The sequence below is a fragment of the Neocloeon triangulifer genome, unplaced genomic scaffold (assembly GCF_031216515.1).
Source record: "Neocloeon triangulifer isolate White Clay Creek 2 clone unplaced genomic scaffold, ASM3121651v1 ptg000003l, whole genome shotgun sequence".
NCBI classification, from domain to species: Eukaryota; Metazoa; Arthropoda; class Insecta; order Ephemeroptera; family Baetidae; genus Neocloeon; species Neocloeon triangulifer.
Genome location: NW_026775546.1, coordinates 4,463,870 through 4,484,630, shown reverse-complemented (window position 1 = coordinate 4,484,630; position 20,761 = coordinate 4,463,870). Strand labels below are relative to the sequence as shown.

Sequence of the window (20,761 nt, the reverse complement as noted above, 5' to 3'; positions counted from 1 at the left end):
GATTTTGATGCGGTTTTAAAATATCATTGATCTTAATTATTTGAATAAATTAAAAAAAAGTGTAAAAAAAAATAATGCAAATTTTAAGCAACTAAAAGAACTCAAATTAAAAAGAAATGATTGATGAGCTTAAATTATCAACCCTGTTGTGTGGGTGCAGTGGGTGGATGGTGTGGGAGGAACGGATTTCATGCTTTGCCGTTTTCTCCAAGGCACATTTTTACACCCTGGTGGAGCACTCTATTTCAATTAGTCTCACTCGGCTGCAAAATTTTGTTGAAAGATACTCTTAACTTTTACCAACACATACATGTTAGTTTAGTTTCATAAGTTATATTAATTTATATATTAATGATTGATTCCCTTTAGCTGTTTTTCCATTAAAAACCTAATTGAAACGGAACAAAGTTATCTAATTAAGGAAATGTTAAACTCACCACTTAAATGTCTCTCCGAGTGTGATCTCATTTGGGGGTAGCTCTGAAAAAGTTAATTTTGATTAGAAAACATGATTATATGTAAGTTCAGTTGACATTACACGTTATTTTGTAATATTTGAATAATTTGTAATCTAAATCCGTCAGTAAGAGAGTTGCAAAGTTGTTATGGAACTGTCAGGATTAATATGAAGAGTTATTTCATACAATCATTACAAAACGTGATTTGATTTCTGTGGAAATTCCTCTTTTCCAATATACATAAAAATTTCCATCAGCAGCAACAAGAGGAGTGCCGAGGGATTATATTTGTGCCATCCAGTTGAACAGCAAGAGTATTATTAACACCTGAGTGGCGCACTTCAAACGGCGCAATATTCAACGCATAGGCACAGTGACAGTCGGGTGCACGCCCTTGATCCAGGGACAAAATCTGAGCCAGAGTGTCCAAAATGCTTTGGTTTATTGCGAGCGTAAGTGCACCCATTGAACCCAATACAATCGCAGAAAAAAAAATGCAAAAGGCAGGAAAATCAATAAATAACTCAACGGAATTAGTTTTTATCATTGTAACATTTCAAAAACTGCAGCTTTTAAAACATAAAAAGACAAAAATATCAAAAATTCAAATTTGTTGCTTACTTTCTTATTTTGGCCGTTGGAAGGTGTACTTTGGCCTATTTGAGGGGAGCCAGGGGGCTCATTCATGATTACAGGTGCGGAGGAAGATTTTGCGCCCATTTCAGGGCAAATGGTCGAGCCAGAGAGTGATGACACTGACGAAGGACTGTGCAGTGGTTCTGTGGGCTGAAAGCATTTTACACCAAAATATTAATATCAATAAAAAAAAATTAATCTTTTTTCCCCCATAAATTTCAATTTAAGAAAAAACTGAAAAAAGTAGAAAAAAATTTGTTTCTCCTTTTATAATAATTATTTCACCTTTGCTTTGGGTCTCCTTTTGACCCTTGTTTCATTGTCGCTGGCGGCGCTTCGCCACGAAGGGGTGCCTTCTCGTCCAGCCACTGGAGGTCGGCTCGAATCCCAACTTTCCAAAAGGTCACCCGCGCTGCCATTCCGGCTGCTGCCGTCGCAACTTTCCCGCTCTGGGCTGGACGTGTCGGCCGTTGTGCCTGCAACAACAATTAAAGTCAATTAAGAGTTCGATAAAACCAATTTAGATCATTAACAGTTTTGAATTGGAAGTTTCTTACCAGTCGCTCCATTTGAAGAGAGAAAAGTTTCCTCACTGCTTGAGAAAGGGGAGCTGCTGTCCGCCCCGGCGCTTCCACCCCCGAGACTGCTTTGGCTGCTGCTGAGCCAGGTGACGCTTGAACTGCGGGACAAGGGCGTCTGCGTTCCTGCGTCCAAGGACAGGTTGTCTCCCAAAATGGTTGTCTGCACCTTTCTTAAGAATGTGTCCACCTCTTTCGGTTGCTGAAATTTTTTTGTATTGTTAAAAATGAAACTATTTCACAAAGTTTTCAATTTTTTTTTTATATCAAAATTAAAGAAGCACCCATAATTTTTAATCTGGAATCAAAATCACGTCTGATGTTTTTTTCGCAGCGATTTGAAACTAATTCACAAAAATTTATCAAATTTCAGATTAAAAAAAAAATAAATAAAAAAAAAATTATTTTAATATTTATATTATATTTTGTACGTCGTTTTCTACACATACCAGCAAAGGTGACGTTGGGGTGGCGGCTTGCGAGTTGGCCGGCGACGTCGGTGTTGTTGCGTTTTCCTTTTGTTGCTGCAGAAGATCAGGTAGCAGCAGGGTGGGTCTCTTTGGAGGCACCTTTGGCGGAACCTTTGCAGGCGGAAGCGGCTTCAGTTCTTCCTGAGCCTTCAGGGTAGGGCTATCCTTCGCACTATCAACCTGATCCGCCTTGATCACGTCAGGGTAGCATTGCTTCAGGGCGGCTTCCTTCTGCCACTGGTCAAAAACTGCCCCGATCTCATCCTAAAATCACAAAAAACATTCAAAATTAAAAAAAGTATTTACTTTTCTCTCAGGTTCAGCTTTATATAATTTATTGAATAACTTTCTCTGCAGTAATTTGAAGCAGAGTTGTTTGTATAAAGTCAGTCAGCCCGGGCACACCTGAGGCTGACAAACACACCAGACAGAATGTTACGCATTATTCAAAAGCAGAGTCTGCGTGCTTATTTAATGCAGCCGCGTTTCCTTGTTTTACATTATTGAGCGCGAGTGGGCCCAGCAAGGTTGTCTTTGGGTCCAGCACAGTTCCACGAACTTTTATCGAATTAAAAAAAAAATGGCATCTTAAATGCTTCATTTATTTAAAATTATTTATATCATCAATTTTTTTATTTAGCAAATATCAAAAAGGGAAGGAGTCAAATCGTGCACGCACAAGCTTTGACGTATTTTCATGTCAAAATTGAAAGGCATGAGAATTAATTATTGTATTAATTACTGTTGATAGAAGATGCTGTGTAAATAACAAAATTTGGTTTGATTGAGGAAAAGAAAACTATTTATACACATTTTCTTGGCCAACCAATTTTGTTGCATTCCTTTCCTGGTATAAAGTAATTAAAACGTGGGCTTTTAAATGTAATTAATTAATATAGCCACCCAAAGTCAATAATTATTTTAAAATTTTTGAACAATTTGCAAGTATTGTTTTGCGACTTATCATTTCATTATCAATGTTGAATAAATTTTGTCATCTCACCAAAAACTTACTAGATAAATTTTAGCACCAAAGAAGTGCAGTAAATAAGTTTAGTACGAGGAGTATTATCAGTTTTTTTAAATTTTGCTGCTTATTTTAAATTTTTGTTTTAAATTTTAGTATTTTTGGGGCGCATTTAAGGATCAGGAAGGTCCGGTCGCATGATTTATTTTCATTTTCATTCGTCATCGGCACATTAAACAGCCGAAGTGACGTCACTGATTTCTTCTCGCGCTAGCCAGCATCTTGTAAGTGGGCACTAAAGGCACCAATCGGTCTGTCATGCCGCGCGGAGAGCAACATAATCTCTCTCGGCAGGCTCATATGTATGGAGTGCTATGCCTTGGAAGGTGAACTTGTACTTATAAGTGTGCATAGAACTATATATCAAAAGAGACGCGCTCGCGGCGGGCAAAAAATACAGCGTACGTATATCTATAAACGACATGCACAATCGATGTAAGCAGAGCCGCGGGCGACTTAAACGATGCAAATGGTCTTGCCAATTATGAAACGTTGCCAGGCAAAAAAGGCGCGAGATCTGTGCAGTTCACACTATAAGCCGAAGAATGATTTCTGAGAAATCATATTTTCTTGGTAAAATAATAAAATAATTTTTTCAGAGGTTTCATTGAGTAAACGACCTTTACAATCTAGTCCTTAATTGTCTTCATTTGCACCAAATAAAATATTAAGCTTGTTCATGGCAGAGAAATTAAAAATTAAAGCTTACAAGAAAACTTAAAATATTAGTTCATATTTCCACGTATATTTTTACTTATTTGTCTCTTATTTAGAAAGTTAAATCTTTTTGTACAAATGTGTAATTAAAATTTTGCGTTTTCAATTAATAATATGTGAACAAAGAAATCAAAATTAAATTTATCCAGCATTTACCCATTACATGTTTTTACCCAAAATTAAATTTTTATTCAAAGTCAAAAGAATTAACTTATTTCAACCCCTGCACTTTTTTTCAAAAATTTAAATTCAATAAAATTTTACAGTTCATTCAATTTATTAAGTGGGAGTATGAGCAGTATTATGTCGTAAAGATTTATATTCCCAGCGCCAAAGATGCCAATCTGTCCATTTTACTTTTTCCAATTTAATTTTATTGCGCCGCTCATATAGTTTGCAAACGTCGTAAAACAGATGTGTTTCGCACGCCAGATTGAACTTCTTCGCATTATTCTTAATCGAAGCGTTTCATCAATGAAAATAAAATTAATAATGCCTTGCACGACGCGCGGCGAAAAGAAGTAGAAATCTCAAGCCATATGGTGCAGAGCGCAAGTCGAGCAAAAGCCGGGAGTGGCTCTCATTAGAAGTGAAACAAGAACGAGCCACCATTCATGTCCAACTCTCGCGCGTCCGTCAAAACGCGAGTCGCAAGGTTTTCCCAAACGATGACCTTTAGCGGCCGTAAAATGCAGGAGATGCAACAGCGGCTGAAGGAAACTAAATATTACTTTTTAGAGAAAAAATTTCAAAAAAAATTAAATTTGGTTAAAAGCAAGGTTCGCGCATTAGAAAATTTCGATTGTTGCCGAGCGCTCTGATTGGGTGCAATTTTACTTGCACCCAATCAGAGAGCTCAAACAACAATCGAAAAAAATTTCAATTGTTCTGATGCGCGAACCTTGGTTAAAAGTTTTAAAATTTATTTAATTTAATAACACAAATGTATATTTTTAAATATATTAATCTAAGAACAGTTAGTAGCAGAAATTAATCTTTTGAAAATATGATTCACTGCGATACTTCCAACTTATTTATAAATTTTAATTTTGAAATTATCTTAAATTTATAAACATTATTTTCTCATCAAATGCAATGTCCAATAGTGTTAAAAAATAGTTTAAACAATAAATTGTGTAAAAAAGGCGATATTGAAAATAATACAATATAGAATTTAAAATTAAAAATTTGTATAATTAAATTAAAAAATATTATATGTCAATTTTTTAATTCAATATTTTAAATATTACATCAGCAAAATAACTTTCTGGAATGTTTAAAAATAATACAAGTATATTTCCTGCAAAAGTTCATAATTTGCTTCAAATGTAATAAATTTTTTTTAAGTCTTGCCAAGAAATTTTCAACTTTGGTTTAAAAATAAAACTTTGACTATTGAAATTTTCACATCTATGATAAAAGTGGGTTGATGCATGCATTTGTCAATCGCAGCGCAAGAGAAATTTCCTGTCTCAAGTGCTCTGCAATTTTTGAAACCACCCGCGCCGGCAGCAATGATTCCAAATGCCGCCGAGTTGACAAATTACGTAATTGAACGTCGTCAGCTGCAGCTTTTCAAGTGTAGTGCGTCCGCCTGCTACATACATATTCAAAAGGATGCTTTCATTCGGGATTAAAACCACGCCGCGTGTATTACGGCATTGCTGCCGCAGCCCCCTTTTATCTCGGAGTAATTGCGGTAGATTACATAATTATTGTGTCGCGCAGAAATAGGAATGAGAAAATTGCACACAATGAAACAAGTGTAAGTCCAATAGACGGTCCAGCCTCTCTCAGCTGCCGCCGCGTTCATTGTGTGTGGGATAATATGCGCAGGCACAATGGAACAATTAATCAGTTAAAGGCATTCCGAGAACGCCAAATGATGTAACGTTTCAATACAAGAGTGCTGCTGTAATTCATTGATTATTCGAAATGATAACAAAAATCAATTAAAAACTAATAATTAATTTGTTTTTAGAAACAAAATTTCAATTGAAATTTTAGTTAAAAAATTAAATTATTTTGCATCGAATTAATGAAAAATTTTCTACATAAAACAGAAGCAATATCTGACTAAAATATAACATTTTTTTTTGTTTCCTCGTTTGCATTAGTCATGACACAAAAACAAACGCATCCGTTGATAATTTTATATCAAGAACAACCAGCACAAGACAAAGAACAAAAATATCATCTGAGCTTTTCCTCCGAATGAAACCTCACCCCAAAAACAAAGTGGCCTGAAATCCTATTTTATCTTTTCCTAGACGCATTTCCTGTGCACGTATATATATTATTATTATATTTTCGGCTTTTAAATTAGTATTCAATTTAAATTGTCCACAGAGGCGTCCCTCTTTGTCAGCTCAATTTACAGTCAGGTGCTTCATCCATTGTCACTTTCCGTGCCTGACTGAAATTATAATAAGAGACTGACAGAAAATTTTATAATACTTCGTTTGTCAGCCTAAAACTTGCACCACGAGCGTAAATAAAAATATCTCATTTCCTCTGACTCACAATCAGAGCAAAACTTACTTAGCAGGAAAAACATTTGCAAATAAATTCGACTCTGCGTCGAATGAGTATAGGACACGCCTGAGCTGATCCAGGAAATAATAATCAAATTAAAATTTCTGAAAATAAAAATTTACATGAAGTAAACTCTTAAATATAATGGTTTAAAAATCTATAGAAATAGAGAATATTAACTTGATAATTTTAGTTTCAATTAAAATTAATTATTGCTATTGAAAACCTACTTGATTCAATTGGAGATTTTAAAATTTTTGTAGAAAATTTCTGCCCTTTTAATAACGTCAATCAAGTATTGAAAACTGGATTATATTTTAATCTTCATTGATTTTGCAAATTAATGCCTATTGATTTTTTTTTTAATTTTCATTTAATATTAGAATTTGCAAAAAAAAAATTGATAAAAATTTAATACATTTTTTTCGCGTATTGAGGGAATTATTTTTAACATCCTTGAAAATTCATTTTGTATACGCAACCTTCAAATTTTTTCTTGCAATTTTATAAATTTGACTTCAAAAAAATAAGCAAAACTCTTTGCACTTTTAAACCTATACAGTTAGACCAGTCTTTTTTTAATAGGTGAGAAGTGTTTTACCGTGTTTCGCACTCAATTAGCATAACCGTGCGAAATTTTTTTTATCTCTGGCAAAGGTGCCAATGGCTATGTACTTTTAGCAAAGAACCAGTTTCGCCAGAAAAAGTAGATCGCAAATTAAGACCAAAGACTAAAATTCTCTTTGAAAAAAGAAACACAACGAGATATAATTCAATTATTGAAAGAGCGAGGCCGGCGGAAGGAATATTATTTATATATTCAAATCGAGAGCAGAGACAAGGGCATTCACGATGATGAGTCGCTGCAAAGCCTTTCAACAGATTTTCGTGTTCGCTCTTTCAAGCTTTCTTACAGACGTCAATCAGACGAATTTTACAACCAGACGGATGGAGCGTGATTTTGAAACGCACAAAAGTCGGCGCTCTGTAGCGAGCAAACCAACAGCGTCTCTCAAGAGACCGAATTATAAATTCAGAACACTCGAACGGATGTGTCAATTCCCAGCAGCGCGCATCACGCGCCGCCGTTTGATTGATTTTAGTTTTGAACATATACATATTACGAGTGAAAAGTGAGTTATCGCGTCCGCATCGTTAACAATGTTCCGGTTTAAAAAAGGAAGAAACAAAAATCAACAAGGAATTAAAAATGAATATGGAAATGAAAACGAAGGAAAAAAATAATGAGAAGGGAAAAATCTGTTCTATTTTTCGCTATTTTTTTATCATTTTGCGGAAAATGGAAGGGGGGTTCTGAAAATAATAAAATTAAATAAATTTATTAATTTATTAAAAAATAAAACGCACCAAAAATATTTTAAAAGATTTTGTCGTCTCCTATTGCATTAAAAAGTTTACTGAAATATTAAATATTCAATAAATTAAATTTTAATTATAAGTGAATTTTATATCTCCATGAATAAGATTTCATCACAAAAAATTAAAATAAATTTACAGAAAAAAAGCAAAAATATATTTAATTGGTATACATATTTCTTCAATTTAATTCTTTGGATTATTTACAGTTTCTTGCAATGAATTTTTTTAAATATTTATAATCATTTGAGTTTTAAATCATGTTTTTCTATTAACACTATCTCTAACTATTTGGAGTTCCAGAAGCAACATTGATATATAGTTAAATGTTGGACAGCATTTTATTTTGCAAAACAAAAAATATTTAATGAAAGTGAACTAGCGTTTTCATTTTAAATTAAACGATTGTAAGGGTTTTTAATAATAAATAATTAATCATGAATTAATTATATTCAATAAGAGAATATTGCAGGCATAAGAATAATTTATATTTATAATGAATGACGCGTGCCCCCCACACTCCTTAATCATTGATCCAAGGCTGTGGGAATGAAACGAATAAAATCTATTTCCAACGAGCCTCCTTACTTTGCCAATGCGATAGCGATTATTACGACAATGTCTATTTCCAACCTCATCATACGTTGACTTTGCCTTGTTGAATGTGGCAGCCAAGAAAGAGCCGGGTGAGAAACGGCCTGGAGGTCACGCCGCAGTTCAAATCAAAGATCGTGTGCATAAGTAATGGGCGAAATCGGGGACACCGCGGTAGCGACAAACAAAATCTTGACGCAACAAACGACAAAATAATAGATTATTTATGAAAAGAAAGATACTTATTCTCGCAATTTGTTCGGTTCCGGTTCATTGGATGGGTTCAAGCAGCGAGGCGGAATTTACGATTATCAAACGTTTTGTGCTTTGCTTTTGATTGTCAACTCGAATTGATTAATTGAGTCGGCAGTATTGTTATCGCCGATGTAAACGACAAAGCACAAGTCGTGCGCTGAAACTCCACCGTGAGCAGGATGTAAATTCACAATCTCACATTATCTGTTTAAAATAAAAATTGTACATAAAAAATTTACAGTTTCAAAAATTAAATTATTGGTCTTGATTTTTTTAAACCTTTACACTTCAGCTTTTTCAAATTTTTTTGAATTTAATTTCTAATAATAAAAATTTGAAAAGTCAATTTTAATTAGTTTAATTCTTATCGAAGAATTATTAATTATTTAATAATCAGGATAAGAAAAAGTTTGATGGCGTAACTAGTTTTTATGTTATTTTAAACGCAAATCAATCAGTTTTTTTCCAAATAAAATTAAAATTTTGAATTTTAGCCCTTCAGCTGCCTTTAATGTTTTTCTTGTTTTAAATTTATTCAATAAATATTGATACTTTTTTTATTCTATGCTTGTGCGCGATACATTTATGCCACCCAGCATGACGTTTGCCGATTGCCTTCAGTGAGCCTCTGGAAAGACCTATAGGTCGCTCTTTTCTCTTACTTAGGTGGAGCTGTCAAAAGCGTTGGAGGCAATCTTTAATTTTCCTCCCGCTTGTTGTCGTTCTCCTCTTCGTGACCCGCTGCTCGTGTTTTCTGTATTGCTTTCATTAGCCGGCTCGGCGACGTCCTCTGACCTTTGGCGTTTGCTTTTCTAATGAGCACCGCGCGCGTCTGCATCGCACTATAATAATTTGACTTTCAGAGAGCGAACATGTTTTGATCCAAACGCCCGCAGAGCGGATCAGCACAACAGTGATATATACGATTTCACCTTTTCTCGCCAGTGCATGTCAATCAAGACTCTGTTGTTCAAGTGCCTCAAGTGAATACAATCAATCAAAATTATTTCTTAATAAAAATTAACAGCCTAAAAACAATACGATTGTTGCAATATGGAAATATAAAAATAAATAAATTGCTCAATTCCATGCATAATAAAGTTTTCAATTGTGACTTCTCCAGTGTGTTGGATCAATTTTTATTAAGTAATAAAATAAATTATTTAATTCTACTGTAAACAACTTATTTTTGATTTTATAAAATTTTGAAAATTCCAAATTCAATTTTAAAATTTTTATCGTAAAACCATTTAATTAGACAAAATGCAAGCCCAAATTGACCAAAAAGTGACCATTTGTTCCAGCTGGTGTGGCTTTTTATTGGCCAAGCCCTGATCTTTCCTTCTTTCTTCTCACACACCATGTGCAGACTCCTCTCTCGAGAGAGTCACACAAACATTCACGTGCTGCGTGTGTGTGTGTTGTGCGAATACACATAAAATTTATACGTCGCGATTTATAAAGCTTTTGAAAAATAAAACGCGTGGGTCTGCGATCCTCACAAAACCACCTACTAATGCCGCGCCGAATATCACACGAGCGTTCATACGAGGAAAATAAAAAGAGATACACATATAGGTGTTTGCTTTGTTCTTACATCACCTGACTAACTATCCAAGGTGTTCTGGCGCGCGTGGGCCGCCCGACAACAAAAGGCGAAAATAATACTCTCAAGAGCTCACTTCATTTGTGTGCTCGCCCATCTATGAATAGTGCGCGGATTTTCGCTATTTGCAGAATTTTTTCCGGTTCTATTATTGAATTTTGTGACTTGCGATTATTTCTATAGGGGAAAAAATTGTTTGCAAAATTAACAAAAAAAAATCATTTTGAGAGGGAGTTAGATCATGTTTTGCAAACAAATTCTAAATTACTTTAAATATTTGGCACGTTGTTTTCATAGGTGTGGTAATCTTTGTAAAAATGAACAATGATCTCATCAAGCAAAGAAAAACAACACGAAAAACGTTAAAATTGTCTTCCGTAAATTTCAGCTGTTTAATTTGTAATTTAAAAAAATAATTAGGTTTATCGACTCTAACCAAAACCTTTTCGGTAAAAAAGGCAACAAAGTCATCAGGGATTTTTCCTATTTTACACCAATTGGATATTAAAATTAAAATTAGCAATCAATATAAAACTTATTAAATTATTGGCACACAAAAAATTTAACTGTTTTCTGCTGGGGGGTCACAAGATAATTAACAAAATATAACTTTCATTTTGAAACTTTTTTCGCTTGTTTAAAAATATCTATAAGCACTACTTTTGCAGTTTTGAATGTATTTAAGCTGTTATTTACCTTCTCAAAATAGGTATAATTATTTTAAGTATGTTCCAAGAATTTCTCTCATCCAAAAACAATAAAATAATACATAATGGGAATAATTCAAATCACAACCGAGCAGCACCCATTTTTCTGTCGAATTAGCGAATTTCAAGGCCCGGCCATAATTTACGATGACGAATTTCGCAACTGCCGGCGATGAATCTCTCTCTAGTCTCTCTATCGTAAAAGTACTTATGTGGGAAAAGGCGCCGTCGCGGACACACCTATGTTATTATAAAGATTTTATATAGACTCAAACTCCCTCTCCAAAGATCTCGTCAGTACTTGAAAATAAAATTAAAAAGTGATTTTTTTACTTCAAAATATAATTTTTGTTTATCGGCTGATGAGCAAGGAAGAAATTATTATGAGCGGCGGCCACTCCTTATTATGTAATTATACATTTTTCAAGATTCCTCGCGTGGTCGTTCCTTTTTTTTCTTCCTCGCATCTATCAGCAAAAGGTAAATATTGGACTAGTACCAAGAAAAGTTGAAATAATGTTGGTTGTTGTGGAGAGAAAAAGAGCTGCTGCCGCTGCGCTACCTGAGGTGATAAAGAGATAAATAAATCCTCGAAGAGCAACTCTTGCGTATCAGCTTGTTTTGCCGGCGAACGGTATGCGAGCAGGCGATCATAAATTCCTCTATTTATCGTGGCGCCGTAAATCACGAGCTAATATACCAAATTGGATTAAAAGCTACGGGCAGTGAAATCGAGAAATATGTGAATTCGGCAGCTTTATCTAATTATAAGATCCAAATTTGAAACTTCGATTATTTGAAAATTAAAATTCATACAGAGATTATTAGAAAATAAAAAGAAAAATTGAAGTTTCTTGAGGTTTTAAGATAATCGTGAAATTTAAATGCCAATAAATTTTTCTAGAATCAAAATAATTTAATTTTTCAACAAAGTTTGCGCAGATTATTTTATTTTAATAATACACAACCATGCTAATTAGATCATAATAATAAAAGTACAAAACCACCAAATTATGTTTTTTTTTGCAATACTAACTTTCACGTAACTTAAAACATGTAATTAAGTATTTAAATCAGATTATCTTCAAATGGCTGAAAATTATTGTTTTAAGTCTCTTAAATTTATGATCGAGATTTTTCCTTCCCCACTATATAGGATTCAAAAGTGTACAAATCTCTCAGCAGGATATTTTCTTCCCAAGTATTATTTTTCCACTTCTGCCTCTGATCTCGCGACGGAAAAACATGATTAATGAGCTCTTAACAACGCCGTAAATTAAAGTTAACAGCGCTGTATAATTTCGCCTTTTAACTCGTAAATAAGTAAGCCAATTAAAAAACTTGTGTTCTTCTTCCTTGGGCTCTCCTATATGCGTGCTCATTAAACGTATTACATAAAAACTCCTTAATCACGTGTCAAAGAGTGCAGGAGAGAAGATTTATTTGGTCGGAGGTGATTGCCTTTTTATCTTCCAATTTGATCGCCGACGTGACCCCGAAAAGCGAACGATTGTTTCAACTCCATATAGAGCCATCTCGGAATCCCAACGGAACAATGGTCTATTCGCAGCAAATAGAGAGATTGGCAATTAATTAAACGGGCCTAGAAATAATCAATGGCGATCGGACATGAAATGAAAGGGTCTAGTGTAAGGTGGGTTTTCTCTCAGGCCGGCTTGGAAAAGCACAACACAATAATATTTACGACCTTCGGACGGTTTTTAAAGTTTCTCATTGTGCAGACCACACTCACGGCCCTACTTATTATTCATTAAAGGTCCCAAAAGAATGGTGGAATAATAACAGAGTAGCGCCCTCTTTACGTGTGAGGTCTCGCACAAAGCAATAATCGCTTTTTTCTTATTTTCCCAAAGCCCCCTGATAAAAAATAACTCTCCCTCATCCCTCCCCATTCGATACTTATTTCTATTTTTTTTTGCCGGCTCATATTTTTTCACATCCGCCCTCGAGCAGGATCCTCCACCCTTAATGCTAATACCCGATACTTCCCCTCCTGCTATATAGGGCTGCCACGTACGCTCGCGAGACTGATGATGAAAAATTAAATATTTTATCTCGGCAGGCAGCACCCATCCTGCATGCAGCTTTTGAAGTTGCAGCTTGGCTGGAGATACAAATCATTTACCGCTCCAAAATGACACACGTTGCTTTTTCAAATGGAATTGCCGTTGGAAGGGAAGGGTGTTCACTATTTTTTAAGTTTGAGATTAGTCAAAGGATTTATAATTAGTAAAAAAGAGAAAATCTACAAATTTAAATTTCCTTCAGTTTGATTGATTAAGATTAGTGAAGGCGGAATCTATTAAAATTTAAAATTAATATCGAAAATTTAAAATGTTCCTTTTAATTTGTAGACGCATTTTCTAACAGAACTTGGCATTAAATTGAAAAAATTGAGAATTTTTATCTATATATTAAAAATACAATTTTAAATTTCTTTTATTGTATTATATGAAAATATAGTTTATTACCTGGAAAAAATAATTGTAATTGTTTTTATTACTATTTATTAATTTTTACACTAAATTAACTTAGCCTTTATTTATTTATAATTATATAATAATATTATTATTTCCAGCAATTACTCATTGGCTATTCTACAAACTTCTTCTATTATAACATAGTTCTGCACGTGTTTAATCTAGAATGTAGGTTGCCTCCGTCTTATATGTTTTTTTTCGCGCTTGTTAAAACGTTTTCGTCGTCCACCTGGAAGTGCCACAGTTTCGTCGGAAATTAGCGGCGGAAGTAGATAAAGAGCAGAGTGCACGCAATCGCCTCTCTCTGCGCTGCTTTTCGCCTCGTCCCCCACACACAAAATAGAGTCACTGCCATAAAAATGCTGTGTGACTTTTACCCAACTGCTGAATGCTATTACTGCAGCTCTGCTGTAAAGCGCTGGCGGATGTTTGTAATTACACGTGTATAGCTGGAAAACGCAATAAAATAGAGAAATCTAGATTTCTTTTTGCTTCTCTTTCGCCGTTTTTAGCACCGCGAGAAAATGCAAAACTGTTAATTCCCTTTCTTGGGAAACAAATGTTATTATCTTTTAATTATACAATTATACATCTCCTTTTAAAACCGTAAAAAAACATTAGTACCAAAATTTGTACGTCTCACATTATTTTGTATAATTTTTAATTCTTAATTCGTCAAAGTATATAAATGACAAAGACGTTTGGTGACTTTCGAGTTTACTTAAAGTCGACGACTGATTCTAGGACGCTGAGAGGTTTTACCTCTTATCCTGTCAACTTTCCGAGAGCTGTCATGTTTGTGAAGCTACCTCAATTTCATGCGGATTAGCAGCTTATAAAAATGTAAATGATACCCCGAAATTTAAGTGCCCACGCTGGAATTCCCGCGGATGGAATAACACGATAATTGAAGTATTAAGGAAAAATATTTCATATTTTGGAATTGTAAAAAAAAAAAATATACAAATTAAATAAGAATTATAAAAGGGAATGAGATTCTCAAATGTATGTTATGGTAGAAAAATTTTATTTAAAAAGTACAAGTTGATTTCATTTTGACTTATTGAAATTTTTTAGATTAAATATGAATAACTTAAGATTTGAAGTTATAGTTCAACCAACCTCCATATTTTTTTATCATTATATATAATTTGAAATGTATTAATAATGTGTGCTCTGCTCTTCTCATGACTTGGTCGTAAAAAATCTTCACCCAAGCGGCCTCCAAATTGACTCCTGACCTGCCAGACTGCATCATCACAAATTCCTGCCGAGTAAGAGCTACCTAATAAAATCTTGACCGCATCAGCAGCTGGGGCAGAGGCCACCAAATATAAAACCGAAAACTGCGCATTAACCGATACACGTAATGAAGAAGTGCAGATCCTTCTGTTTCGAGCGCGCTGCTCTGTCTTCTTTCCTTCTCACTCCCTTTAGCGTTACAAGATTGCTAATCCGCCCCGGCACGGCGGCTTTATCTTAAGCAGCTTAAAAGCCGCAGTCTTAATTTTTTTACAGCCGCCAATTGGCAGGAACATCTGCCTTTGAGGCTGCATGTGAAACAGACGCCCTCTGACAAATTGGCCGAGTAATTTTGACCTACATCCCGCAACAGATGCGAAATAAATTTGGTTTTTTAATTTAAGTTTCCAGAGTTAAGTTACAAAAAATTGCTCACAACTACTGCGTTGTATTTAAATTTTAATGAATAAGAAAGAAAAAACTGGACGCGATTGACACATCATTAATCCAAAATTATTTTCACTCCCCGAGTTTAATTAAAAAAATTTCAACGCTGTCATGTTACTTTCAACAGTAATTGATTGTTCATCGAATGGCTCCCTTTTCGTAATGGCAAACCGACGCATTTTGAAACGAACAGGTTCTTATTTGCATATTCATGTAATATAAACTCGCTGATTATTAACGTCTCGTGCAGGCGTGTGTAATTTGGTTTGACGCATTAAAAAAATTGGCGCGGTACTCACGGTGACTTTCTGGAGGTACAGCTCGATCTCCAAGTAAGGGTCGATCTTGGGGTCGTTGTTATTCGTCTCCTGCTCCATCGAGGAGGTTGCAAGTCCGCCGCAGTTTTCCATTGCTCACGGTTCTAGTTCAAAAGAAGTCATTCGTCCATGTTGTCCTGAAAAAAGAAAAATTAATTAAATTATTTTACCAGAAAAATTTGAATCAAAATGGAAGGTAAAATATTATATTATTATTTTAAATAATAAAAAGAAACTAAAGTGACAAATAAAGAATCCTTCAGTAACTAATTTTTTTTATCAATCATCGCGGAAATAAATACCTTTTCCTATTCAAAGAATTATTTGTTTATAATGATGAGGTATTGCATTATATTATTCACTTTTCCATAGAACTGAACAGTCATTGTCCTCGAATATTTTTCTTTCGAAAAGCTACTTAAGATTCCAGCCTTAATTAAAAGCCAAGAGTGCCGATTGTTTATGCCTCGACACGCAACGCGAATACAAAATTCATTGGCTCTGTTGGCTCTCGTCCCCGATTTCTCGGTAACTGCGTGCATAAATGCACTCTCGGCTGAATTGCTAATAGTGTTTGGACAAATGATAATAATAATAACAAACACGCTACTGGAGTGCCGTCCTTTTATGGCGGTCTCGCACACAGGAATTCCGCGGCGAAAAATGTGCTGAGCAAGAAGAATCGAAAGAGGATCCAACAGAGAGATGGGTCCAAAAAGATAGCAAGCACTTTTCAAATAATGTGGGGCCACAGGTGGTAATTTTCACACCTCTAGGGCAAATAAAGGAACTATGCTGAGCGGCAGGTATGAATTTTTGTGCGATGGAATAATGAAAGAGGAGGAGGAAGAGGAAATCGCGGTAGGCAGAATCAGAGAAAAAGGGCGACCATGATAAAAATGGGTCCCATTACGAAATTGTGGGTTTGAGGGTTGACTAACAGGTGTGAAATATTTTGTTTCTATGGTGGCTTACTAATAAATTTAAAAATTAGAACGTAATAAAAAATAATTATGATAATAATTTGTTTGAAATTTGTATCTAACATTTGAAAAAAGTAAATAATTAAATTCCACTAAATTATTTTTATTTATTTTTAATATTATCATTGCTTTCGATTTGTCACGATTTGAAAATTATTTGGTAAAAAATATTGTGTTTTAATTTTACAATAAATATGAGTTCATAATATCATAATTTTAATATTTTTCCTTTGCTAGGAAATATTAAAAACGTTTCTAGTTGTTATAATTTTGGCCTTTGTATTATTTAAATATTTGCTCATCTCCTCTTTCCTTCAAAAGTGAAACGGATATAATAAGACCGAGTTTCGAATTTTGGTGCTCCTCGCAGATCGCGTGACGCCGCGCGGCACAGTTTTCCAGCACATCTGTTTTGCTCGTTAAACGTTTGTTTATACAAAAGCTGAGAAGAATATCAGGAATAATAAAAGTGACGACTTCCTTTCCTTTTTTCTGATGCTTGGGTGCCGCTGTCTCGCTTGGGATGTATTTATTTTTCCCCACTGTTCAGTTCCCCAAATGAGGAGCACATGCACGTGCGTTCAAGTCACTCCAAAAATTCAATTTTCCTTTCCACTTCTCTGCTCTCTCGCGTTTACGATCCAATTTAACTGCCCAGGCCATCGACTTTTGTTTAAGTGATTGAAACGCTGTTAAAAGTGTTGCTCGGCAAAGTGCTCCGATAGAGATTTATCGGAGGAGAATAAAATTATAAAAATCGTTTACACTATGGCGCTCTCTCGGATTGAATTTTTTTTCCATATCAGAGTGCGTCACGTCCAATTACAAGACGCAATCCCAAGGAAATCTTCTTGAATTAATCCAACAGCTTTTTACAATAATGATGTCGAGATCTCTGTTGTTTCCCGCTCCGAAGCCGTGAAGTCGAGTGTAAAGTACATTTATTGAGTTTTCTTGTTGTGCGGCAAGATGTTCATTGATAAAATTTCTGTGAGGCCGTCGTCTGCTCCGGAAAATACATATTTATGAGCATTGTGTCTCTCAATCGTCTGCTCTCTTGGTGAAGGTTAGGAACATCACATTTGAGCGGCGCATGAGATCTTTAAAGGGGAGAAAATGAAACTTCTGCTGGTACCGTCAAAAAATTTATGAGAGAATATTAAGAAATTTTATACTGGTTGTAAATGTTACTTTTTCTTAATAACATTTAATTGGTTGCAGTGGCCTAACGGGATATTTTGTAAATTTTATGCAGCATATTTTGTGAAATAATCCTGAATTCATGAAAAATGCGCTTTTTAATTTAATTTAAATAAAAAACATTAAGAATTACCGAGAATTACTTTGGTACAGCAATACCGGTAAAAATTTAAATTAAATTTAGCTCATAATGTGGTTGTTTCTTTTTTATTTTACATTCCATAAAAATAAAAATTAGATACTGATATTTTCAGTATTCAGACAATGAATAAATAAAATTGACATTGGATTATAAAAAACGATATTGAGCAATAATCATGGGTTTTCTGTCTCAAATTAAAATGCTTCTTCATTTTATATGATAAGTGAATTAAATTAAAAGCTTAAACAATAATTTTAATTACTTACTGGTTGATGAAGAAAGTATTGCTTATTGCTTATTGTTTTAATACTTTAATCCAAAGCAGTTGTGTTGCAGCTCTTGTCATTAACGCGACTGTTTAGTCTGCGCTTGAAATTGTTTGTGTGCATATTAATGAACTGCGTCATGTGTGTCAACTCAAAATTATACATTCACGCTCTCGCATAAAGCACAATGCACGCTGCTGAAAAGCAAATTTCGTAATCTTAAAGCGACGAGAGTTTTTTGTTTTGTTTAATTTTCCATGGCAGAGAGAGAAGCTGCCGAGTGAGTCACTTTTCGTTCCTGTGTAGCGTGAAATTAATTCGAATCCAAATGCATGTGCTATGGAAAAAAACGTCAGAGTTTTTGCGATATACAGATGCGAGCAAGTGAATTTCAAAGGCGAGGAGATGTGTCTGACGTCAAAGAGCGAATAAACGTGTGCGTGAGAGCATCGGAGAGCAGAAGAACTGCAGAGAGCAACAAGTGGCGGTCATGTGTGAATCCCATGAGGACATAAGAAATAACTTAACTTAGATATTACATTATGTTGACATGTGGAACATGTGCAAAAATTAATTCGCGACTTAAGACGTATTAGAGATGAAAGCTAGGGCTATGTTGTGACAACTCTACTGTAATTCATTAAATTTTTTATAATTAAAAGAAGCTTCAAAAAAGTAAAACAAAAATATACATTACTAAATATGTCTTCCAGTATAAAACAATAAAAAATTAAAAGCTTAGCTAAAAATATAAATTAAAACAGTAAAAAAGGTTATTCCATTTTTAAGTTTCTTATTTTTGTAAAATAAAAAATTTTTAAGAATTAAATTAATACAATTTTTTAAATTTATTATCTTTATATTACTGCAAATTTACATAAATATTTGATAACTGGTAGCATGACAATATTTTATAATCAATATTTAAAAAATAAATAAATAAATACCACGATTATAAAGAATATAATCGATTATAAATTAGAAATGATAATAGAATGTTCTTAACCGCCACACTGTGTGAATTTGCTAATTAAATTTTAAAATTATTAACAAGCTTTCTATAATTTTAATTGAAAGTTTTGCTCCCTGGATCCCGCACCCACATTGACCATTACTCATTCCTCGTGTGCCACCTCAGCACTCTCCGGATATGAATTGAAGATAATCTTTCTCTCTCTCGTCGAGCGCACTGCAAATGAGTTACATGCACACACAGTGCTGCTGCGTGCAATAACGATATCACGTACAATGCGGGTTGGCCAATAATGCATCATTTGTACGTGCGGTTGGCTGACAAGAATAACACATTACAAGGGAACAGTATCATTAGCATCCTGCACAAGAGCAGAGGTTTATGCGTGTCTCGCGGAATAGGGTTTGGCTATTCATGCTGATGTGATGAATTAATACTTTTTGTTCTGCGGTTATACGACTGTGAGATGATAACCCGAAGTGATTCAAAGGTTTATTCATTTGTGCGGTCGATTTGCATAACTCATTCTAAATATGGACAAAGATGGATATTCCGACTTCAACGTAAACGACAGATAGGAAGTCGGAACTCCAAAACCAAAAGGAAAATGAAAAAAAAAATGACGCAATAAACTGTCACCAGCATGAGGATATTATGCATATCAGGAAGCGGCGTAGACTAAAGAGGATATAATAAAAATAGAAATGAAATAAAGAGAAAAAACTTGACAGTTTTAACTTCTTGAAGATGTCAAATTCATTGACAATTATATGGTAAATAAATGATAGAGAAAAAGAAAGTTTTTATTTAATCTTCAGCGTTATTAATTCACATCTTTCTGGAAAAAAAAAATGGAGAATCCGCTTTCAATATTAAATTTGCTACAATGAATTGCAATTTCACCAAATAAAGGAGATATTGCTAAAAATTTTCATCGATTTAATGAATTGATTAGCATTTTCGAAGGGAGTGTATCGATTAAATATTTTAATACTAAACAATAATACTAAAGGAGCACAGTTCAGGTTCAAAGGTTGCCAATGAGGATATGAATGGCCCATCAAATTTTGTTTTGATGCGAGTCGCAAATTAATTCAGTCATAAAAACTTCACAAGCCAATAGATGTGGCACAATAAAGGATGACGCAAACAGCCTTGAGCCATGCATCTTCTAATTCAATAATCCTCCCATTAATAAATTAGCCAAGTTGCATCTTTTGATAAACAAATTCCGCTCTTTTCGAGAGTAAGCAACACAAGAAACGTAACCCAATAATAATTTGACCTCGGCGGCTGAAGAGTTTTCGGTCTCGGCTCTTTTGGATTGGGTTTCAAAAGAGTCTCGCATCTCGAAAGCTGAATAAACGCGCGGGGTTTATGAACTTGTAGCGCGGGCATATTATGATATACCGCACACTGACTGCTTCGTCTTCCTTCTGCGATGGGTGACGCAATTAGGCATAAATTCATATATATGTGTTTAGTTTAATAAGTACGCGCATAAGTATATAATTCTGCCGGCGGAGAGACTTACTTTCTTCCTCCGCCGAGCAGACGTCATTTCGGATTATGCATGCACGCTTTAATGAGCGCGGGTTTAATTGACGGGGTAATTTAAGTATTCGTCAGCGGTCATATCTTTGCAGAATTTTAACTAGGGTGTATAATTTGCGAGATTAATGCCTCAATTTAAAAATTTAAATGTTAAACATCTCTTCTTTCTCTTTTGA

General features: G+C 34.5%; 1 protein-coding gene across 1 annotated transcript in view; it reads right to left on the bottom strand.

Annotated features, from left to right (window-relative positions):
* LOC132192698 (rho GTPase-activating protein 7) overlaps positions 1-20,761 on the bottom strand; it is a 43,707-nt gene that overhangs the window by 10,307 nt on the left and 12,639 nt on the right. Inside the window, exons 2-7 of the mRNA XM_059612780.1 lie at positions 15,450-15,604; positions 2,122-2,406; positions 1,652-1,874; positions 1,380-1,570; positions 1,080-1,244; positions 438-480 (exon numbers count right to left, since the gene is read on the bottom strand). Of these exons, the coding sequence (XP_059468763.1) occupies positions 438-480; positions 1,080-1,244; positions 1,380-1,570; positions 1,652-1,874; positions 2,122-2,406; positions 15,450-15,560 (1,018 nt within the window). The 5' untranslated portion in view covers positions 15,561-15,604. The remainder of the gene's footprint in view (positions 1-437; positions 481-1,079; positions 1,245-1,379; positions 1,571-1,651; positions 1,875-2,121; positions 2,407-15,449; positions 15,605-20,761) is intronic.